This window comes from Nerophis ophidion, linkage group LG23, assembly GCF_033978795.1.
Source record: "Nerophis ophidion isolate RoL-2023_Sa linkage group LG23, RoL_Noph_v1.0, whole genome shotgun sequence".
NCBI lineage: Eukaryota > Metazoa > Chordata > Actinopteri > Syngnathiformes > Syngnathidae > Nerophis > Nerophis ophidion.
In genome coordinates, this window is record NC_084633.1 from 39,058,349 (window position 1) to 39,080,748 (window position 22,400).

General features: G+C 38.0%; 2 protein-coding genes across 9 annotated transcripts in view; one reads left to right on the plus strand and one right to left on the minus strand.

The window, feature by feature from the left end:
• LOC133541240 (zinc finger protein OZF-like) overlaps positions 1–7,688 on the minus strand; it is a 56,658-nt gene extending 48,970 nt beyond the window's left edge. The window contains exons 1-2 of one of the 3 annotated variants that reach the window (XM_061884503.1): positions 7,230–7,666; positions 20–238 (exon numbers count right to left, since the gene is read on the minus strand). In XM_061884503.1, coding sequence (XP_061740487.1) covers positions 20–238; positions 7,230–7,353 — 343 coding nt within the window. In that variant the 5' untranslated portion in view covers positions 7,354–7,666. Of the gene's footprint in view, positions 1–19; positions 239–7,229 lie in introns of all 3 variants that reach the window. The other 2 variants (XM_061884505.1, XM_061884504.1) reach the window with 2 other exon arrangements.
• A 4,045-nt stretch (positions 7,689–11,733) lies between these two features.
• The window catches only part of LOC133541238 (zinc finger protein 771-like), a 52,640-nt gene continuing 41,973 nt past the window's right edge, over positions 11,734–22,400 (plus strand). For 2 of the 6 annotated variants that reach the window (XM_061884493.1, XM_061884500.1), the window contains exons 1-2: positions 11,734–11,815; positions 12,173–12,277. The gene's annotated coding sequence lies outside the window, so the exon portion shown is untranslated. Of the gene's footprint in view, positions 12,278–22,400 lie in introns of all 6 variants that reach the window. The other 4 variants (XM_061884494.1, XM_061884499.1, XM_061884498.1 and 1 more) reach the window with 4 other exon arrangements.

Below are 22,400 nucleotides of genomic sequence, written 5' to 3' on the forward strand. Positions count from 1 at the left end.
AATAAAATGATGTGCTTACTTGGACTGTGATGAAGCTGTGAGGACTCAGCTGCTTTGTCTTCATGCTCTTCAGTCTTCACAGAGACAACAGTCAGTGGAAACTTGCTGACATCAGCCTCCTCCTGCCCTAGAAGACACTCTCCCTCCTGACTCATCCACACTTCCTCCTCTTCCTCTTTCATGTGGGGGTGCTGTGGATCCTCCTCTTCCTCTTTAATGTGGGGGGGCTGCTGGACGTCTGTTGGGTACATAAGTAAATAAGAGAGAATATAAATAGTTTTGGACTGACACTGTTAACACATTTACATTATTTGTGTTCTGAACGTATGTAGCAAAACAACCAATAAAAACATGGGAAATACCTACAGGATTCCTAAAAAATAATTCAAAAGTGGTACAGTGAGTACAAATACAGACTTGGAAATTTGATGAGGTGCAATTTGAAAAGTTTTTAAAAGTACGAGGCAGCATTGATTGAAGCATTCTTAACTTCACTGATTTAAGGTGTGTAAACATTTTATTCTGTATGCGGTCTATTACACCTACTCTTTATCTCTAAACTTAACCATAATATTATAATGACTTTGTCATTACCATAACTTCAATATCAAGAAAATTTAAAAAAAAACCTAATTCTAAAATCACTTAAAAAAAACATTTATGGTATGTTTTTGTCATTATATAAAATACATTTTGGTTGTCATTTTGTCTGCTGGGCCAAAAGGAACTTGTACCAAAACATGTTTTACTATGTGCTGTTTTATGTCTAATGATGATGTCTCGTTGACATTATCATTAGACATTTACAAGAAAATAAAAAAAGAACAATAGTGTCACAGTGGCTTACACTTGCATGGCATCTCATAAGCTAGACAACACACTGTGTCCAATGTTTTCACAAAGATAAAATAAGTCATATTTTTGGTTTGTTTAATAGTTAAAACAAATGTACATTATTGCAACCAGTTGATAAAACATTGTCCTTTACAATTATAAAGTTAAAGTTAAAGTACCAATGATTGTCACACACACACTAGGCATGGCGAAATTTGTCCTCTGCATTTGACCCATCACCCTTGCTCACCCCCTGGGAGGTGAGGGGAGCAGTGAGCAGCAGCGGTGCCGCGCCCGGGAATCGTTTGTGGCGATTTAACCCCCAATTCCAACCCTTGATGCTGAGTGCCAAGCAGGGAGGTAATGGCTCCCATTTTTATAGTCTTTGGTATGACTCGGCCGGGGTTTGAACTACCAACCTACCCATCTCAGGGAGGACACTCTAACCATATATAAAAGCTTTTTAAATAAAATCTACTACTCTGCTAGCATGTCAGCCGACTGGGGTAGATCCTGCTGAAATCTATGTATTGAATGAATACAGAATCCTTTTGAATCGGAAAAATATTGATTTTGAATGGAGAATCGCGTTGAATCGAAAAAATCGATTTGTAATCTAATCGCGACCCCAAGAATCGATATTGAATGGAATCGTGGGACACCCAAAGATTCGCAGCCCAAGTGTCATTATAGTCCTCACTTGAAACTGGGTCTGGAATCCTTTCCTCCAATTTTGGTCTTCCATGTTCTTCTTGTAGTTTCCATCATATATTGATGATCACTAATGTAGGTTATAAGTAGACCACTTGTAGTGTTATTATCTAAATCATTGGTAAAAATATAATCAATAAGCGTGGCTCAGTGTCCTGTGATTCTGCTTGGCTTTGTGATTTTAGGATACAAACAGATTTTACACAGTCATCAATGGACTTTTGTTAGTTAGGGTTCAAAAAGTCAATATTAAAGTCACCACATAAGAATATTATTTTTTGACCATTGTCCATGTAATTTGCATTGATCCAATCTTCAAATGTGTCTATACTTGACTTAAGTGATCTATATATACAACTGATTACTATATTTTTGCTTATTTCCTGACATATTTAATTGGTTATACATTCTACAAAACCCAAAACAGTGAAGTTGGCACGCTGTGTAAATGGTAAATAAAAACAGATTCCAATAATTTGCAAATCCTTTTCAACTTATATTCAATTGAATAGACTGCAAAAAACAGATATTTATATATATATATATATTCATATATATATATATATATATATATCAGTGACGTGCAGTGAGGTTCATGGCTGGTGAGGCACTGACTTCATCACAGTCAGATTTATAAACATATGAACCCTAAACAGTATGTTATTCACCATTTGATTGGCAGCAGTTATGTTTAAAGGCTCATTAGGGACGGTGTGGCGCAGTGGGAGAGTGGCCGTGCGGAACCCGAGGGTCACTGGTTCAATTCCCACCTAGTACCAACCTTGTCACGTCCGTTGTGTCCTTGAGCAAGACACTTCACCCTTGCTCCTGATGGGTGCTGGTTAGCACCTTGCATGGTAGCTCCCTCCATCAGTGTATGAATGTGTGTGAATGGGTAAATGTGGAAGTAGTGTCAAAGCGCTTTGAGTACCTTGAAGGTAGAAAAGCGCTATACAAGTACAACCCATTTATCATTTATCATTTATAATGTTCGAACTTGAAAACTTTGTTATTTTTTGCAAATATTAGCTCTTTTGAAATTTGATGCCTGCAACATGTTTCAAAAAAGCTGGTACAAGTAGCAATAAAGACTGATAAAGTTGAGGAATGCACATCAAACACTTATTTGGGACATCCCACAGGTGTGCAGGCTAATTGGGAACAGGTGGGTGCCATGATTGGCTATAAAAGCAGCTTCCATGAAATGCTCACTCATTCACAAACAAGGATGGAGCGAGGGTCACCACTTTGTAAAAAATGTGTGAGCAAATTGTCGACCAGCATAAGAACAACATTTCTCAACGAGCTATTACAAGGAATTAATGGATTTCACCATCTACAGTCGGTAATATCATCAGAAGGTTCAGAGAATCTGGAGAAATCACTGCACGTAAGCCATGATATTACCGACCTTCTATCCGTCAGGCTGTACTGCATTAAAAACATACATCAGTGTGTAAAGAATATCACCACATAGGCTCAGGAACACTTAAAAAAAAACACTGTCGGTAACTACAGTTTGGCGCTACATCTGTAAGTGCAAGTTAAAACTCTACTATGCAAAGCCAAAGTCATTTATCAACAACACCTAGAAACGTTCCCAGCTTCGCTGAGCCCGAACTCATCTAAGATGGACTGATGCAAAGTGGAAAAGTGGTCTGTATTCTGACGAGTCCACCTTTAAATTGTTTTTGGAAACTGTGGATTTTGTGTCCTCCGGACCAAAGAAGAAAAGAACCATCCAGACTGTTTCGCAGAAGTTGAAAAGCCAGCATGGTTGATGGTATGGGGGTGTATTAGTACCCTAGGCATGGGTAACTTACACATCTGTGAAGGCACAATAAATGCTGAAAGGTCCATACAGGTTTTGAAGCAACATATTTTGTCATCCAAGCAACGTTATGATGGACGCCCCTGCTTATTTCAGCAAGACAATGCCACACCACGTGCTATAACAGCGTGGCTTCTTAGTAAAATAGTGTGGGTACTAGACTGGCCTGCCTGTAGTCCAGACCTGTCTCCCATTGAAAATATGTGGTGCATTATGAAGCCTGAAATACCACAACAGAGACCCCGGACTGTTGAACGACTTAAGCTGTACATCAAGCAAGAATGGGAAAGAATTCCACCTGAAAAGCTTCAAAAATTGGTCTTATCAGTTCCCAAACGTTTACTGAGTGTTGTTAAAAGAAACACAGTGGTAAAAATGCCCCTGGGATAACTTTTTTGTGATGTGTTGCTGCAATTAAATTCTACGTTCATGATTATTTGCAAAAAAAAAAAAAAAAAAGTTTCTCGGTTCGGACATTAATAGAATATAATAGAATAGAATAGAAAGTACTTTATTGATCCCTGGGGGAAATTCAGCACCACTGTTCGCGCACAATAAACAATAATAATAATAAATAATCTATAACATATATTACAAACCCCGTTTCCATTTGAGTTGGGAAATTGTGTTAGATGTAAATATAAACAGAATACAATGATTTGCAAATCCTTTTCAACCCATATTCATTTGAATGCACTACAAAGACAACATATTTGATGTTCAAACTCATAAACTTTATTTGTTTTTGCAAATAATAATTAACTTAGAATTTCATGGCTGCAACACATGCCAAAGTAGTTGGGAAAGGGCATGTTCACCACTGTGTTACGTCACCTTTTCTTCGAACAACACTCAATAAATGTTTGGGAACTGAGGAAACTAATTGTTGAAGCTTTGAAAGTGGAATTCTTTCCCATTCTTGTTTTATGTAGAGCTTCAGTCCTTCAACAGTCCGGGGTCTCCGCTGTCATATTTTAGGCTTCATAATGCGCCACACATTTTCCATGGGAGACAAGTCTGGACCGCAGGCGGGCCAGGAAAGTACCCACACTCTTTTTTTATGAAGCCACGCTGTTGTTACACTTGTCTTGCTGAAATAAGCAGGGGCGTCCATGATAACGTTGCTTGGATGACAACATATGTTGCTCCAAAACCTGTATGGACCTTTCAGCATTAATGGTGCCTTCAGAGATGTGTAAGTTACCCATGCCTTGGGCACTAATGCATCCCCATACCATCACACATGCTGGCTTTTCAACTTTGCACCTATAACAATCCGAATGGTTATTTTCCTCTTTGTTCCGGAGGACACCACGTCCTCTGTTTCCAAATATAATTTGAAACGTGGACTCGTCAGACCACAGAACACCTTTCCACTTTGCATCAGTCCATCTTAGATGAGCTCGGCCCAGCCAAGTCGGCTGTGTTTCAGGATGTTGTTGATAAATGGCTTTGGCTTTGCATAGTAGAGTTTTAACTTGCACTTACAGATGTAGCGACCAACTGTAGTTACTGAAAGTGGTTTTATGAAGTATTCCTGAGCCCATGTGGTGATATCCTTTATACACTGATGTCGTTTTTTGATGCAGTACCGCCTGAGGGATCAAAGGTCTGTAATATCATCGCTTACGTGCAGTGATTTCTCCAGATTCTCTGAACTTTTTGATGATTTTACGGACCGTAGATGGTAAAATCCCTAAATTCCTTGCAATAGCTCGTTGAGAAATGTTGTTCTAAAACTGTTCGACAATTTGCTTACAAAGTGGTGACCCTCACCCCATCCTTGTTTGTGAATTACTTAGTATTTAATGGAAGCTGCTTTTATACCCCATCATGGCACCCACCTGTTCCAAATTAGCTTGCAAACCTGTGGGATGTTTCACATAAGTGTTTGATGAGCATTCCTCAACTTTATCAGTATTTATTGCCACCTTTACCAACTTCTTTGTCACGTGTTGCTGGCATCAAATTCTAAAGTTAATGATTATTTGCAAAAAAAAAAAAATGTTTATGAGTTTGAACATCAAATATGTTGTCTTTGTAGCATATTCAACTGAATATGGGTTGAAAAGGATTTGCAAATCATTGTATTCTGTTTATATTTACATTTAAAACAATTTCCCAACTCATATGGAAACGAGGTTTGTAAAAAAAAAAAAAGCACCTTACACAAGCATAATGTACTTATTGATGCATTTACACAATTATTATGCTTTGACCCAAAGTACGGGTCAAAATTGTCCAAAGATTTATTGCACAAATAAATGTGAGCAATTCTGCATTTAATGAACAAACTGGAAAATAACATTTGCCTTGATGCCCTTCTAACTTGCTGTGGTGCCCTTAAGTATGAGCCCTCCTTTAAGGCAACACTTGTCTTGACCTTAAAAAGTACAAATTTGAGGCCTGTCGATGATGTGCCTTTTTCCCCATCCATCCTCTACTGCTTGTCCCTTTTGGACTCACAGGCGGGCGGAAGGCGGGGCACACCCTGGAAATTTCCATAAAACCTTTACATTATTTATTTAAATCGTATCCTAATCAAAATTGTATCCTCAAGTTTGTGGCTATTATAAGACATATTTTCAGAGGATATGCATTTTTACAGCATGTTTTAAAGAGATAGCGATTAAAAAATGACTTCAGGTTATATAATATTGATCAACGGCGTGGCGCAGTGGGAGAGTGGCCGTGCGCAACCCGAGGGTCACTGGTTCAAATCCCACCTAGAACCAACCTCGTCACGTCCGTTGTGTCCTGAGCAAGACACTTCACCCTTGCTCCTGATGGGTGCTGGTTGGCGCCTTGCATGGCAGCTCCCTCCATCAGTGTGTGAATGTGTGTGTGAATGGGTAAATGTGGAAGTAGTGTCAAAGCGCTTTGAGTACCTTGAAGGTAGAAAAGCGCTATACAAGTACAACCCATTTATTATTATAACTAATTCTTATTTAGGGGGCTTAGTGAGCGGAATAGAGGCGCTCCCATTGACTCCAAAAATAAATGTAGGATAGTTAAGATTTTGCTGAGGTTTCTTTAGAACTTAGAATGCATAAAAAATAAAACAAAAAACATGTTATTGTCTTATATAAGTATTGTGAATGATAGGCAAAGTTAAAAAAAATCTGATCCCCTTTGATATGTTTTCTACATCCTGTGAACAGGTTCATGCTGTGGTAAAAGTAAGAAAATTAATGCATTTTGGGAATATGCAAATTTCAGCAAAAATGGCTGGCAAACGTTTTGAAACCTGGTTAAAGATACACGAGCCAGAAAGGCATGTGTATGTTGTCAAATGATGGTAGAATTAGCTTTATTATTTGGGTTTAGGGGGCCCCTTCATGGTGTCGGCCCCCGGCCCAACTCTGACTTGTTCCACCACTGACAGTTTATTGTACAAACGGACTGGGATATGTAACTCATCTTCAGTAGTTACATTCCACAGAACACCGACAACCACGTGGTTGCAAGTAGGAGATGGAATGCATCATCCTCACAAGACAAATAAATGATAAATGGGTTGTACTTGTATAGCGCTTTTCTACCTTCAAGGTACTCAAAGCGCTTTGACACTACTTCCACATTTACCCATTCACACACACATTCACACACTGATGGCGGGAGCTGCCATGCAAGGCGCCAACCAGCACCCATCAGGAGCAAGGGTGAAGTGTCTTGCTCAGGACACAACGGACGTGACGAGGTTGGTACTAGGTGGGATTTGAACCAGTGACCCTCGGGTTGCGCAAGGCCACTCTCCCACTGCGCCACAACACAACTTATTATACACAATAAGGTTAGTGTTATTAATGAGATATAAAGTTAGTAAAGATGTGAGAGTAAGAAGTCAACAAACCTCTTCTGTGTAACACAACTTGATGTTTCTTGAAAACAGCGTCCAGTAGTTGATGTTGTCGCTCCTTCTCCTCTTTTGTTGGACAAAGTTCCTCCTCATACTTTGCTATCGTTCTTTCGCACATTTTCACACAATCACAACACTTTACTCTCACACTTGATCTCTACTTAGCGATGTGTTGATAACGTCCGCGTCTCTTTGATAGCAGCTAACAAGCTAAGCTAACAAGCTAAGCTAACTAACAAGCAAAGATAGCACGAGAAGCGGCACAGTGCTTCTAGCGCACCCAGACGACTTTGTCCTAAAATGAAGAATCAAATATGTATTTTATACGCCGTAAATATTTCAAACTGAAGAACAAATAATAAGACTGACTTATTAGCGTCCTGCTCGCGGCTTTCTGCGTGGATGTGCTTTCACGACAGTTAGCACACTTGACGTTACAAGGCAGTAATGCTATGTTCTGCCGCCTTCCGTTTACGCCGGAAGCTGGGAATGACGTCACAGCCGAGTGGACGAAGAGAAAACACAGACGCTATTGCAACCTCATTGTTTTATTGGCTAAGTTTTATATTCATAAAAGTAAGTTTCTTAATACCCGTCCTATCTTTTGTGCCTTTAAAAAAGTTCTGGAACTTTACATTAAAACGCTCTCTACCTCTAACAACAAAAAAGCTGTGAAAACGATGATGCTGTGTTCCAAATTTAAGTTGTTTGATGAATCTGAATAAGCCTACGGCTTTGCATTTTGTTTATTATATATATATATTTTTGTATTCTATTTTTATTATTTTGAACTTACAACCCCCTGGCGCTGTTTTGTACTGTTTTCATAATGTTTTATAATGTTGTTTGACTTACTGTTTGTAATTGTTGAAATTTAGAAATAAACCTTTAAAAAAAAAAAAATAATAATAATAATAAAAAAAACAAAAAAAACACAGACGCTAATGCAAAAAAGCTGTGAAAACGATGATGCTGTGTTCCAAATTTAAGTTGTTTGATGAATCTGAATAAGCCTACGGCTTTGCATTTTGTTTATTATTTATATATATATATATATATATATATATATATATATATATATATATATATATATATATATTTTTGTATTCTATTTTTATTATTTTGAACTTACAACCCCCTGGCGCTGTTTTGTACTGTTTTCATAATGTTTTATAATGTTTTATATTGTTGTTTGACTTATTGTTTGTAATTTTTTAAATTTATAAACAAACCTTTGAAAAAAATGGTAAAACTTGGATGTTGTTTTTGAAACATATGTAACAATATGGCTGACAGTTGTTATAACTGTTATGCTGTAGGAAATGTGAAACATTTTATTTTTGGAATGTGGTACTATACATATATTTTCACAAGGTGTATGGATGTTATATTATTAAAGGTAGCAACCTATAAAAAAAAAAAAAAAAAAACACAGCTATTGCAAGCGATTTCCGGAGTATAGATATAATAAGAGTTCTAGATAGGCACCGTCAGTATACGACAATTCATTTTCACTGCATCACAGCTACATGAATGATGTTTACATTAAAACTGCGTGAAAATCAGTCAAGTATTGAGAACGTGATCCTGTCACGAGATGTAGATGGTGACCGCCGTAAGATGGCGGCCATGCGGCTCGTCAGTGGCATCTCTATAGAAGATATTGCCTGCTGTCACTGTCACCATGCTTTTATTTGCTGGAATATTTATTCGAATAACAATTTGACATAAAAGAGTGTCTTGTTTATCAAAATAAATTCAAAGTATATCAAACAAAGCTTTAATGATGGAGTTCAATGGCGCCCCCGTGCGACATTCATTGCAATTGTAACACAGGTCATTTATTATCTCAACTGCTTATTGTCTTACTACTCTTCTTATTTTTTATGTCTTTGTATTTTAATGTCATCTTATCTCATTTATTGCATTTACACATTATTTAATGTGGCTCTTTATTTTGATGATTTTATTATTCTAAGTTTAGTACTGTGATTTTTTTTTTTTTTTTATGGTTACTGAACGTCACATGTCACAGCAGACGTCCAGGCTGAGGCACGTGTGTGTAGTCCAAGGATGTCCAAAGTGCGGCCCGGAGGCCATTTGCGGCCCGCAGGTCATTTTTAACGGCCCCAAGGCACATTCTAAAAATATGATTAAATAAAATATTTTGCATGCAACCTGGGGATAGGCCCCTCCCACCTCCAAGGACATGCACCTGGGGATAGGCCCCTCCCACCTCCAAAGACACGCACCTGGGGATAGGCCCCTCCCACCTCCAAAGACATGCACCTGGGGATAGGCCCCTCCCACCTCCAAAGACATGCACCTGGGGATAGGCCCCTCCCACCTCCAAAGACATGCACCTGGGGATAGGTTGATTGGCAACACTAAATGGTCCCTAGTGTGTTTGTTGACTGTCTGTCTGTCTGTGTTGGCCCTGTGATGAGGTGGCAACTTGTCCAGGGTGTACGCTTCCTTACACGCGATTGTAGCTGAGATAGACTCCAGCGCCCCTGTCACCCCAAAGGGAATAAGCGGTAAAAAATGGATGGATGGATGGATGGATGTTGCATATTTTGCGTTTGCAGTATAAAAAAAACAAGCATTTTTTTTTTTAAGAAGAACTGAAACAAACAAACAAAAAACATAAACGACAATAACACTTAGAATTGACAAAGAGATCTGAAGTTGATCTCGAGACTATTGTGTTAAAAGTAAACAGTAAAAAAATATATAATTTATTGTCCAACAGTTTCGTGATAATCCTGTTGGATCCCCAATCATTTTTGTGTGATATATATATATTTTTTAAGTGTCACTGCTAAAAAAACAAAAAAAACAATTAATATCAATGTTGTTATGTGTTATTGACGTCTTTAAGGCTCCAATTATTATATAATCTAAAATGTTCCACATTTTATTGGATGAAAATATTGCATATTTTGTTTTTGTTTTCCACAAAAAACAGGGTTTTCTTTGACAACAATAGCATACAACTTAAAATTTTAAAAACCGTTATATTGAAAGAAAGACCTAATGTGGATCTAGAGATTTAAACCTTGAATAACAATAAAAAATAATACTACTGAATAATAACACATTTTTGATATTTTTTTGATCAAAATCATTTGTACTGAGTGGAGGCTTGAATGTGTATTTATTATACATATATTGCAGGGGTGTCCAAAGTGTTGCCCGGGGGCCATTTGCGGCCCGCTGCTAATCCTTTACCGGCCCGCCACACATTCTGCAAAAATTGCAAAATTGATAGCATTGCAAAAATAAAAATAAAAACATTTTAAAAAAAGTGTAATGAGGTGAAATCTAAAGAGAAAAAGTGGCAATGTTGACACAAAGCTGCCATGCAGGCAGTTTTTTTTCCTTTTGTCTTTGTTTTCTTTTTTTTCCATTGCTCAAAAAAAAGGGACAAAAAAATCAATGTTATAGAATTATTGCTTAAAAATTGACTGAATGTCTGACGACAAACAAAAATAGAACTTTTGTATTAGTACATGTTAGTACATTCTTTGTACAGCAGATGGCGCCCTTGTATTGTGCAAATAATCAAAGAGGAAGACAAACGACATGAAGTCTTGTGACTGACATCGTGGGGCAGTGGAGGAGTGGCCGTGCGCAACCTGAGGGTCCCTGGTTCAATCCCCACCTAGTGCCAACCTTGTGTTGTGTCCTGAGCAAGACACTTCACCCTTGCTCCTGACGGGTGCTGGTTAGCGCCTTGCATGGCAGCTCCCTCCATCAGTGGGTAAATGTGGAAGTAGTGTCAAAGCGCTTTGAGTACCTTGAAGTTAGAAAAGCGCTATACAAGTACAACCCATTCATCATTTATTTACTGGATCACACTTGGGAAAGTTCTGCATCATAATAAAGTACATTCAATACTTATTGGAATTCCCTTTTAAAAGATTTCAAAATGCAAAACTTGCCAAAAAGTAATTTTGAGTAATAAACAAAATGTAATGAACTTAAATATGATCTATTTAATTAAAATAACGGAGATGTATGTTTTTTTCATTCCAGAAAAGATGTGTCAGTAAGTAAATATTTTCCACATCACTTTATGTTAAGTGTCATAATGTTTAATTATGGGCTGATTCCAGCTTTTAAAAAAGATATTGCAACAAGTCAACGATACTGAATAAGTTGCAATATATTTTTTACATTTTTCCAATTTCGATGCAGCAACTATAAACCAGAAAATATGTGTCAATAATTTAGAAGATACTGCAAGTCACATTTTTGCTGGCATCATGTTGTAATTTAGGGGTTATATTTAACATAAAGTCTATTTTTTAACACGTTAAGAGTATTTAAAATGCTTGATTTACCGGACAAATATTTTTCACATATTTCTGAACAATATAACAATACATAATATAAGACTACTAGATATTGTAACAATATAAGCAATCAATACAATTTATTATATCGGTTTTTAAAAAAAATTTAAAGCACGAGACATCTCGCGAGAGCAGAGCAACGCTGTCTCGTAACGTCAAGTGTGCCAACTGTCGTAAAAGCAGACGGAAGAAGGACAAAGAAGTGAAGGCGGGCGCTAATAAGTCAGTGTTGTTATCTGTTCGCTATGATGTCAATATTTATGTTGTAAAGAGACATATTTGATTATTTATTTCAGATTAGAACGTCTCGGTCCGCGAGAATGTTTGCGTTGCTTAGCTAGTCAGGACTGTAAAGCTGAGAAGCGTCACGTGCTAGTTAGCTTGGCTTGTTAGCTTAGCGTGTTAGCTGCTAACAAAGAGTGAAGTGAAGTGAATTATATTTATATAGCGCTTTTTCTCTAGTGACTCAAAGCGCTCTACATAGTGAAACCCAATATCTAAGTTACATTTAAACAACATCGCTAAGTAGACATCAAATGTGAGTGTAAAATGTTGTGATTGTGTGAAAATGTGCCAAAGAACCATAGCAAAATTACGAGGAGGAACTTTCTAGAACAAAAGAGGAGGACAATCAACTACTGGACGCTGTTTCCAAGAAACATCAAGTTGTGTTACACAGAACAGGTTTGTTGACTTCTTACTCTCACATCTTTAATAACTTCATATGTGATTATTAACACTATTCTTAAACATATTGTGTACAAGAAGGTAAATTATCTTGTGGGGATGATGCACTGCCTACAACTAGTACTTTTTTAAATGTTTTATACTTTGAAATACATTGCCTCTCAATTTATAACGTGTAAATATTAAGAAGCTTACGGAATATGTTTTCTTGTTCTTATTATTATCCCACAGATATTATTACATGTCAAATTTAGAAGAAAATAGCCCAGCATGTTTAAAAGAGATCAAATAAAAAGACTACAGGGTATATTATGTTAATCAACTCATTCTAAATTGGATGTTATTTTAGAATAGAATAGAGTTTTATTGTCATTATTGCAATGAACAGGTTCAAAGAACAACGAAATTGGAGCAGCTCCTCCTAAGGTGCATATACAATATGGTAGAATAAATTAAAATAAATAAATAAAAAATAAAAAAAAAAAAAAAAAAAAGATAGAGATGACAGATGTATCTATGTATACATACATAAAACATTATTTCACATTGTAGTCCAAAAAAATAGAAAAACATTTAAACATTACACATGAGGACATGATGGACATATGGACACTCAGTGCCTGTTTAGTGCTACTATGGCTCTTGGGTAAAAGCTATTTTTTAGTCTATTGGTGCTCGCTTTTAGCACCCTGTAGCGTCTGCCTGAGGGTAGCAGTTCCAGGTGGCTGTGCCCGGGGTGGAATGGGTCTTTCAGGATGCTCTGTGCTTTCCTGAGACAGCGGGAGCTGTACAGGTCAGCCAGGGGGGAGAGGGGGCATCCGATTAACTTCTGGGCGGTCTTTATGACTCTCTGGAGCGCCGTTCTCTCTGCGGCCGTGCAGCTGCTGAACCACACGCAGATGCAGTAGGTCAGGATGCTCTCAATGGAGCACCGGTAGAAGGACACCAGCAGTTCCTGTGAGAGGTGGTTGTTCCTGAGTATTCTCAGGAAGTGCAGTCTCTGGTGTGCCTTCTTGATGGTAGCCGTGGTGTTGGTGCTCCAGGATAGGTCGTTGGCCAGGTGGACTCCCAGGGAGCGGAAGTCGGAGACCCTCTCCACACAGTCACCACTGATGATCAGGGGCAGGATGTCCATTTTTTTCCTCCTGAAGTCTATGACCAGCTCCTTGGTCTTGGAGGTGTTCAGGGCCAGGTTGTTGACTTTGCACCAATCCGACAGCTTCTCCACCTCATCCCGATATGCAGCCTCGTCTCCCTCCGAGATGAGCCCCACTACAGTGGTGTCATCCGCAAATTTGATGATGGAGTTGCTGGAGTGGGCAGGTGTGCAGTTGTATGTGTAGATGGAGTAGAGAAGGGGGCTCAGCACGCAGCCTTGTGGAGAGCCGGTACTGAGGTGCAGGCTTGATGACATGTGGCCACCCAACTGCACCCTCTGGGGGCGGTTGGATAAGAAGTCCTTAATCCACATGCAGATGGAGTTCGAGAGACCCAGGTCTGACAGTATTTTAGAATGCTTAAGGGCAGTTCCCCTCTAATAATTTTGATTGACGGAACAGTTTGATGATTGATAGGCGGGACCTTTTTAATTGGCTATTGTCTACTGACGTGCAGGAATTCAGAACACTCGATGTTACCACAGACAAATAAATATAAATTCTCAGATGAAACAGTCTTGAGAGCCAATTATAATTTAACTAGATAGTCCAAGTTAATGTAAACTTTTCAACTATTCAACATCATCATTGCCAAATGCTTACAGTTATATGTGTGTTTATATATCTTATATAGAATAACCATATGGGGTCAGACATGGGCATTATATATTTTGGGGCATTAAAAAAGCATTAAATTGTATTTGCTGATACTTGTAGAAACCCTGATGTAATGATGCTAACATTTTAAAAGGGCAATTTCGATTTATCAATCAATCAATCAATCAATGTTTATTTATATAGCCCCAAATCACAAATGTCTCAAAGGACTGCACAAATCATTACGACTACAACATCCTCGGAAGAACCCACAAAAGGGCAAGGAAAACTCACACCCAGTGGGCAGGGAGAATTCACATTCAGTGGGACGCCAGTGACAATGCTGACTATGAGAAACCTTAGAGAGGACCTCAGATGTGGGCAACCCCCCCCCCTCTAGGGGACCGAAAGCAATGGATGTCGAGCGGGTCTAACATGATACTGTGAAAGTTCAATCCATAGTGGCTCCAAGACAGCAGTGAGAGTCCCGTCCACAGGAAACCATCTCAAGCGGATCAGCAGCGTAGAGATGTCCCCAACCGATACAGGCGAGCGGTCCATCCTGGGTCCCGACGAGCGGTCCATCCTGGGTCTTGACTCTGGACAGTCAGTACTTCATCCATGGTCATCGGACCGGACCCCCTCCACAAGGGAGGGGGGGACATAGGAGAAAGAAAAGAAGCGGCAGATCAACTGGTCTAAAAAGGAGGTCTATTTAAAGGCTAGAGTATACAGATGAGTTTTAAGATGAGACTTAAATGCTTCTACTGAGGTAGCATCTCGAACTGTTACCGGGAGGGCATTCCAGAGTACTGGAGCCCGATGATTTGTAATTAAAAAAAAAAATCTCCAGAAATAAAATTTTGTATTTCAACTATTTTCCCTCAAAGAAGCTTTGAGGCTATAATGTGTGTGTTTTTATTACTCGATTATTTGAGCAAATAAATCAATGGATTACTTGATTACTAAGATAATGGATAGTTGCAGCACTAATTATATGTGATCATGTGGGATCTCTTTGTGCAGCCCTTTGAGACACTCGTGATTTAGGGCTGTATAAGTAAACATTGATTGATTGATTGATTGATTGATTGATTCATGAAAACGAGACCGTTTAGCCACACAATATTTATAAGAGGTTTATGTCAGTGGCATGTAGACTTTTTTGAAGCAGTGTAACATGTCATCTGGTCTGGTTTTATTATTTAAGTATGGAAAGTCTGGAATCTATACCAAAATGTGTGTCGATTCTTTTCGGTACTTTTTGATACTTTTCTAAATAAAGAGGACCATAAAAAAATGTATTACTGGCTTATTTAAACAAAAAAAATATTAGGGTACATTAAACATATGTTTATTATTGCAAGTTTGTCCTTAAATAAAATAGTGAACATATGAGACAACTTGTCTTTAGTAGTAAGTAAGCAAACAAAGACTCTTAATTAGTCTGCTGACATATGCAGTAACATATTGTCTTTTATATTCTATTATTTTGTCAAAATTATTAAGGACAACTGGTAGAAAATGAATTATTAATCTACTTGTTCATTTAATGTTAATATCTGCTTGCTTTATATTTTAATATGTTCTATCTACACTTCTGTTCGAATGTAATAATCACCTATTCTTCTGTTGCTTGATACTTTACATTAGTTTTGGATGATACCACAAATTAGTGTATCAATCCGATACCAAGTAGTTCCAGGATCATACATTGGTCATATTCAAAGTCCTCATGTGTCCAGGGATATATTTCCTGACTTTATAAACATAATATGAAATAAAAAAAACTATAGAAGATTTTTAGATGATAATAGTTATTGATGTAATCATAGTATCAACGAGATACATCCCTGTACTTGGTATCACTGCAGTGGATGTTAGGTGTAGATCCACCAATGGGCAGTTCAAATACCAGTTGAATACTTTAAAATATTACACAGTGTGCCTTTAAGAGTTTGCGTTTGTTTTTATTTGGAACATGCATGCATACAACATGATACATCACACATGCATGCATACAACATGATACATCACACATGCGTGCATACAACATGATACATCACACATGCGTGCTTACAACATGATACATCACACATGCATGCATACAACATGATACATCACACATGCGTGCATACAACATGATACATCACACATGCATGCATACAACATGATACATCACACATCACATGTACAATATGATACATCACACATGCATGCATACAACATGATACATCACACATGCATGCATACAACATGATACATCACACATGCATGCATACAACATGATACATCACACATGCACGCATACAACATGATACATCACACATGCATGCATACAACATGATACATCACACATGCATACAACATGATACATCACACATGCATGCATACAACATGATACATCACACATGCATGCATACAACATGATACATCACACATGCGTGCATACAACATGATACATCACACATACAACATGATACATCACACATGCATGCATACAACATGATACATCACACATGCATGCATACAACATGATACATCACACATGCATGCATACAACATGATACATCACACATGCGTGCATACAACATGATACATCACACATGCGTGCATACAACATGATACATCACACATGCGTGCATACAACATGATACATCACACATGCGTGCATACAACATGATACATCACACATGCGTTCATACAACATGATACATCACACATGCATGCATACAACATGATACATCACACATGCACGCATACAACATGATACATCACACATGCATGCATACAACATGATACATCACACATGCATGCATACAACATGATACATCACACATGCATGCATACAACATGATACATCACACATGCATGCATGCAACATGATACATCACACATGCATGCATACAACATGATACACCACACATGCATGCATACAACTTGATACATCACACATGCATGCATACAACATGATACATCACACATGCATGCATACAACATGATGCATCACACATGCGTGCATACAAGATGATACATCACACATGCATGCATACAACATGATACATCACACATGCATGCATACAACATGATACATCACACATGCATGCATACAACATGATACATCACACATGCATGCATACAACATGATACATCACACATGCATGCATACAACATGATACATCACACATGCGTGCATACAACATGATACATCACACATGCATGCATACAACATGATACATCACACATGCGTGCATACAACATGATACATCACACATGCATGCATACAACATGATACATCACACATGCATGCATACAACATGATATATCACACATGCATGCATACAACATGATACATCACACATGCATGCATACAACATGATACATCACACATGCATGCATACAACATGATACATCACACATGCATGCATACAACATGGTACATCACACATGCATGCATACAACATGATACATCACACATGCGTGCATACAACATGATACATCACACATGCATGCATACAACATGATATATCACACATGCATGCATACAACATGATACATCACACATGCAAGCATACAACATGATACATCACACATGCATGCATACAACATGATACATCACACATGCGTGCATACAACATGATACATCACACATGCATGCATACAACATGATACATCACACATGCGTGCATACAACATGATACATCACATATGCGTGCATACAACATGATACATCACACATACAACATGATACATCACACATGCATGCATACACCATGATACTTCACACATGCGTGCATGCAACATGATACATCACACATACAACATGATACATCACACATGCATGCATACAACATGATACATCACACATGCATGCATACAACATGATACATCACACATGCGTGCATACAGCATGATACATCACACATGCATGCATACAGCATGATACATCACACATGCATGCATACAACATGATACATCACACATGCGTGCATGCAACATGATACATCACACATACAACATGATACATCACACATGCATGCATAAAACATGATACATCACACATGCGTGCATACAACATGATACATCACAAATACAACGATACATCACACATGCATGCATACAACATGATACATCACACATGCATGCATACAACATGATACATCACATGATGATGCAAAATACTCCATAACTAATAACATTAAAAATAAAGTGAGTTACATTTCATATGGTGATATAAATAAGAGTATCTAGGAAATAAATGGATGGATGAAATAAATTCAGAATGTTTATCATGTTTCTTCTTCTTTCTACTTTGTAAACACTTGAAGTTTGAAGCGTTTCTTGAAGTGGATCATATTAGTACATTCTTTGATTGCTTTGCTTAATCCATTCCATCATTTAATTACACATCCTGATATACTGAAGGTCTGAAGTGTTGTACGTAGAAAATGTTTTAAATTAAATTTTTCTGGAATATTATATGTATCCTAAAAGTTTTTGCAGAACTACAAAAAATGACCTGGACTGAGTAGAACTAGAATACTACATAAACTTATAGTTAATAGGTTTCTTAACTAAACTGCCAACAAATTTAAAGTGCACATAAAAAACAGCTTCACCTCTTTAGTCATAATGTTTGCGCTTAAGAAACTTCTCTGACTTCTTGTGTTTGTTTGATGTTGTCGTAACTGCCACGATTGGTTTAAAAGTGTATTACAACTTGGTACCATACCGAGTGTATTACAACTTGGTACCATACCGAGTGTATTACAACTTAGTACCATACAGACCAAGGGTATTACAACTTAGTACCATACAGACCAAGTGTATTACAACTTGGTACCATACCGAGTGTATTACAACTTAGTACCATACAGACCAAGGGTATTACAACTTAGTACCATACCGAGTGTATTACAACGTAGTACCATACCAAGTGTATTACAACTTAGTACCATTCAGACCAAGTGTATTACAACTTAGTACCATACCAAGTGTATTACAACTTAATACCATACAGACCAAGTGTATTACAACTTAGTACCATACCGAGTGTATTACAACTTAGTACCATACAGACCAAGTGTATTACAACTTAGTACCATACCGAGTGTATTACAACGTAGTACCATACCAAGTGTATTACAACTTAGTACCATTCAGACCAAGTGTATTACAACTTAGTACCATACCAAGTGTATTACAACTTAATACCATACAGACCAAGTGTATTACAACTTAGTACCATACCAAGTGTATTACAAGTTAGTACCATACCAAGTGTATTACAACTTAGTACCATACAGACCAAGGGTATTACAACTTAGAACCATACAGACCAAGTGTATTACAACTTAGTACCATACCAAGTGTATTACAACTTAGTACCATACAGACCAAGGGTATTACAACTTAGAACCATACAGACCAAGTGTATTACAACTTAGTACCATACAGACCTAGTGTATTACAACTTAGTACCATACAGACCAAGTGTATTACAAGTTAGTACCATACAGACCAAGTGTATTACAACTTAGTACCATACAGACCAAGTGTATTACAAGTTAGTACCATACAGACCAAGGGTATTACAACTTAGTACCATACAGACCAAGGGTATTACAACTTAGTACCATACCAAGTGTATTACAAGTTAGTACCATACAGACCAAGTGTATTACAACTTAGTACCATACAGACCAAGTGTATTACAACTTAGTACCATACAGACCAAGTGTATTACAACTTAGTACCATACAGACCAAGTGTATTACAACTTAGTACCATACAGACCAAGTGTATTACAAGTTAGTACCATACAGACCAAGGGTATTACAACTTAGTACCATACAGACCAAGGGTATTACAACTTAGTACCATACAGACCAAGTGTATTACAACTTAGTACCATACAGACCAAGTGTATTACAACTTAGTACCATACAGACCAAGTGTATTACAAGTTAGTACCATACAGACCAAGTGTATTACAAGTTAGTACCATACAGACCAAGGGTATTACAACTTAGTACCATACAGACCAAGGGTATTACAACTTAGTACCATACAGACCAAGGGTATTACAACTTAGTACCATACAGACCAAGGGTATTACAACTTAGTACCATACAGACCAAGTGTATTACAACTTAGTACCATACCAAGTGTATTACAACTTAATACCATACAGACCAAGTGTATTACAACTTAGTACCATACCAAGTGTATTACAAGTTAGTACCATACCAAGTGTATTACAACTTAGTACCATACAGACCAAGGGTATTACAACTTAGAACCATACAGACCAAGTGTATTACAACTTAGTACCATACCAAGTGTATTACAACTTAGTACCATACAGACCAAGGGTATTACAACTTAGAACCATACAGACCAAGTGTATTACAACTTAGTACCATACAGACCTAGTGTATTACAACTTAGTACCATACAGACCAAGTGTATTACAAGTTAGTACCATACAGACCAAGTGTATTACAACTTAGTACCATACAGACCAAGTGTATTACAAGTTAGTACCATACAGACCAAGGGTATTACAACTTAGTACCATACAGACCAAGGGTATTACAACTTAGTACCATACCAAGTGTATTACAACTTAGTACCATACAGACCAAGTGTATTACAACTTAGTACCATACAGACCAAGTGTATTACAACTTAGTACCATACAGACCAAGTGTATTACAAGTTAGTACCATACAGACCAAGTGTATTACAACTTAGTACCATACAGACCAAGTGTATTACAACTTAGTACCATACAGACCAAGTGTATTACAAGTTAGTACCATACAGACCAAGGGTATTACAACTTAGTACCATACAGACCAAGGGTATTACAACTTAGTACCATACAGACCAAGTGTATTACAACTTAGTACCATACCAAGTGTATTACAACTTAGTACCATACAGACCACAGCTGGAAACAGATATTTTTTTAAACTTAGTATAATCATATGTGGCTGGACATGGGCATTGATTATTTGAAGTGGTATTAAAAATGGCATTAATTAATAGACAGAAACATTATATTTGCTGATACTTGTAGAAACCCAGCTGCTGCCCGTTAACAAAAAGTTCCACCTCCTCTCTGTAGTGCTTCTCCTTGTCGTCATGTTTGAGACCCACCACTGTTGTGTCTTCCACATACCTAACCAAGTGGTTTGTGTTGTACTGAGCACAACAGTCATGGGTCATCAGGGTGTAAAAAGTAGGAGGCTGAGCTCAGCATAATGGTGTCTGATCTGTTATTCCCTCTCCGTACAAATAATTAAAAAGTCCTTTATTTAGTTTTGCAGGGCTGTGTTCAGTCCTAGTGAGCCCATTCTGTTGATCAGGTGCTGTGGGATTATGGTATTATAGTCCAAACTGAAATCCACAAGCAGCTTTCGGACCAAATACTGATAAAGTTGAGGAATGCTCATCAAACACTTATATGGAACATCCCACAAGTGTGCAGGCTAATTGGGAACAGGTGGGTGCCATGATTGGGTATAAAAGCAGCTTCCATGAAATGCTAAGTGATTCACAAACAAGGATGGGGCGAGGGTCACCATTTTGTAAGCAAATTGTCGAACAGTTTTAGAACAACATTTCTCAACGAGCTATTGCAAGGAATTTAGGGATTTTGCCATCTACGGTCCGTAAAATCATCAAAAGGTTCAGAGAATCTGGAGAAACACTGCATGTAAGCAATGATATCACGGACCTTTGATCTCTCAGGCGGTACTGCATCAAAAACTGACATAGGTGTGTAAAGGATATCACCACATGGGCTCAGGAACACTTCATAAAACCACTGTCAGTAACTACAGTTGGTCGCTACATCTGTAAGTGCAAGTTAAAACTCTACTATGCAAAGCCAACCCCATTAGCTCACCTAAGATGGACTGATGGAAAGTGGAAAGGTGTTCTGTGGTCTGACGAGTCCACATTTCAAATTATATTTGGAAACAGAGGACGTGGACTCCTCCAAAACAAAGAGGAAAATAACCATCCGGATTGTTATAGGTGCAAAGTTGAAAAGCCAGCATGTGTGATGGTATGGGGGTGTATTAGTGCCCAAGGCATGGGTAACTTACACATCTGTGAAGGCACCATTAATGCTGAATGGTCCATACAGGTTTTGGAGCAACATGTGTTGTCATCCAAGCAACGTTATCGTGGACGCCCCTGCTTATTTAAGCAAAACAGGTGTTACAACAGCGTGGCTTCGTAAAAAAAAGAGTGCAGGTACTTTCCTGGCCCGCCTGCAGTCCAGACCTGTCTCCCATGAAAAATGTGTGGTGCATTATGAAGCATAAAATACGACAGCGGAGACCCCGGACTGT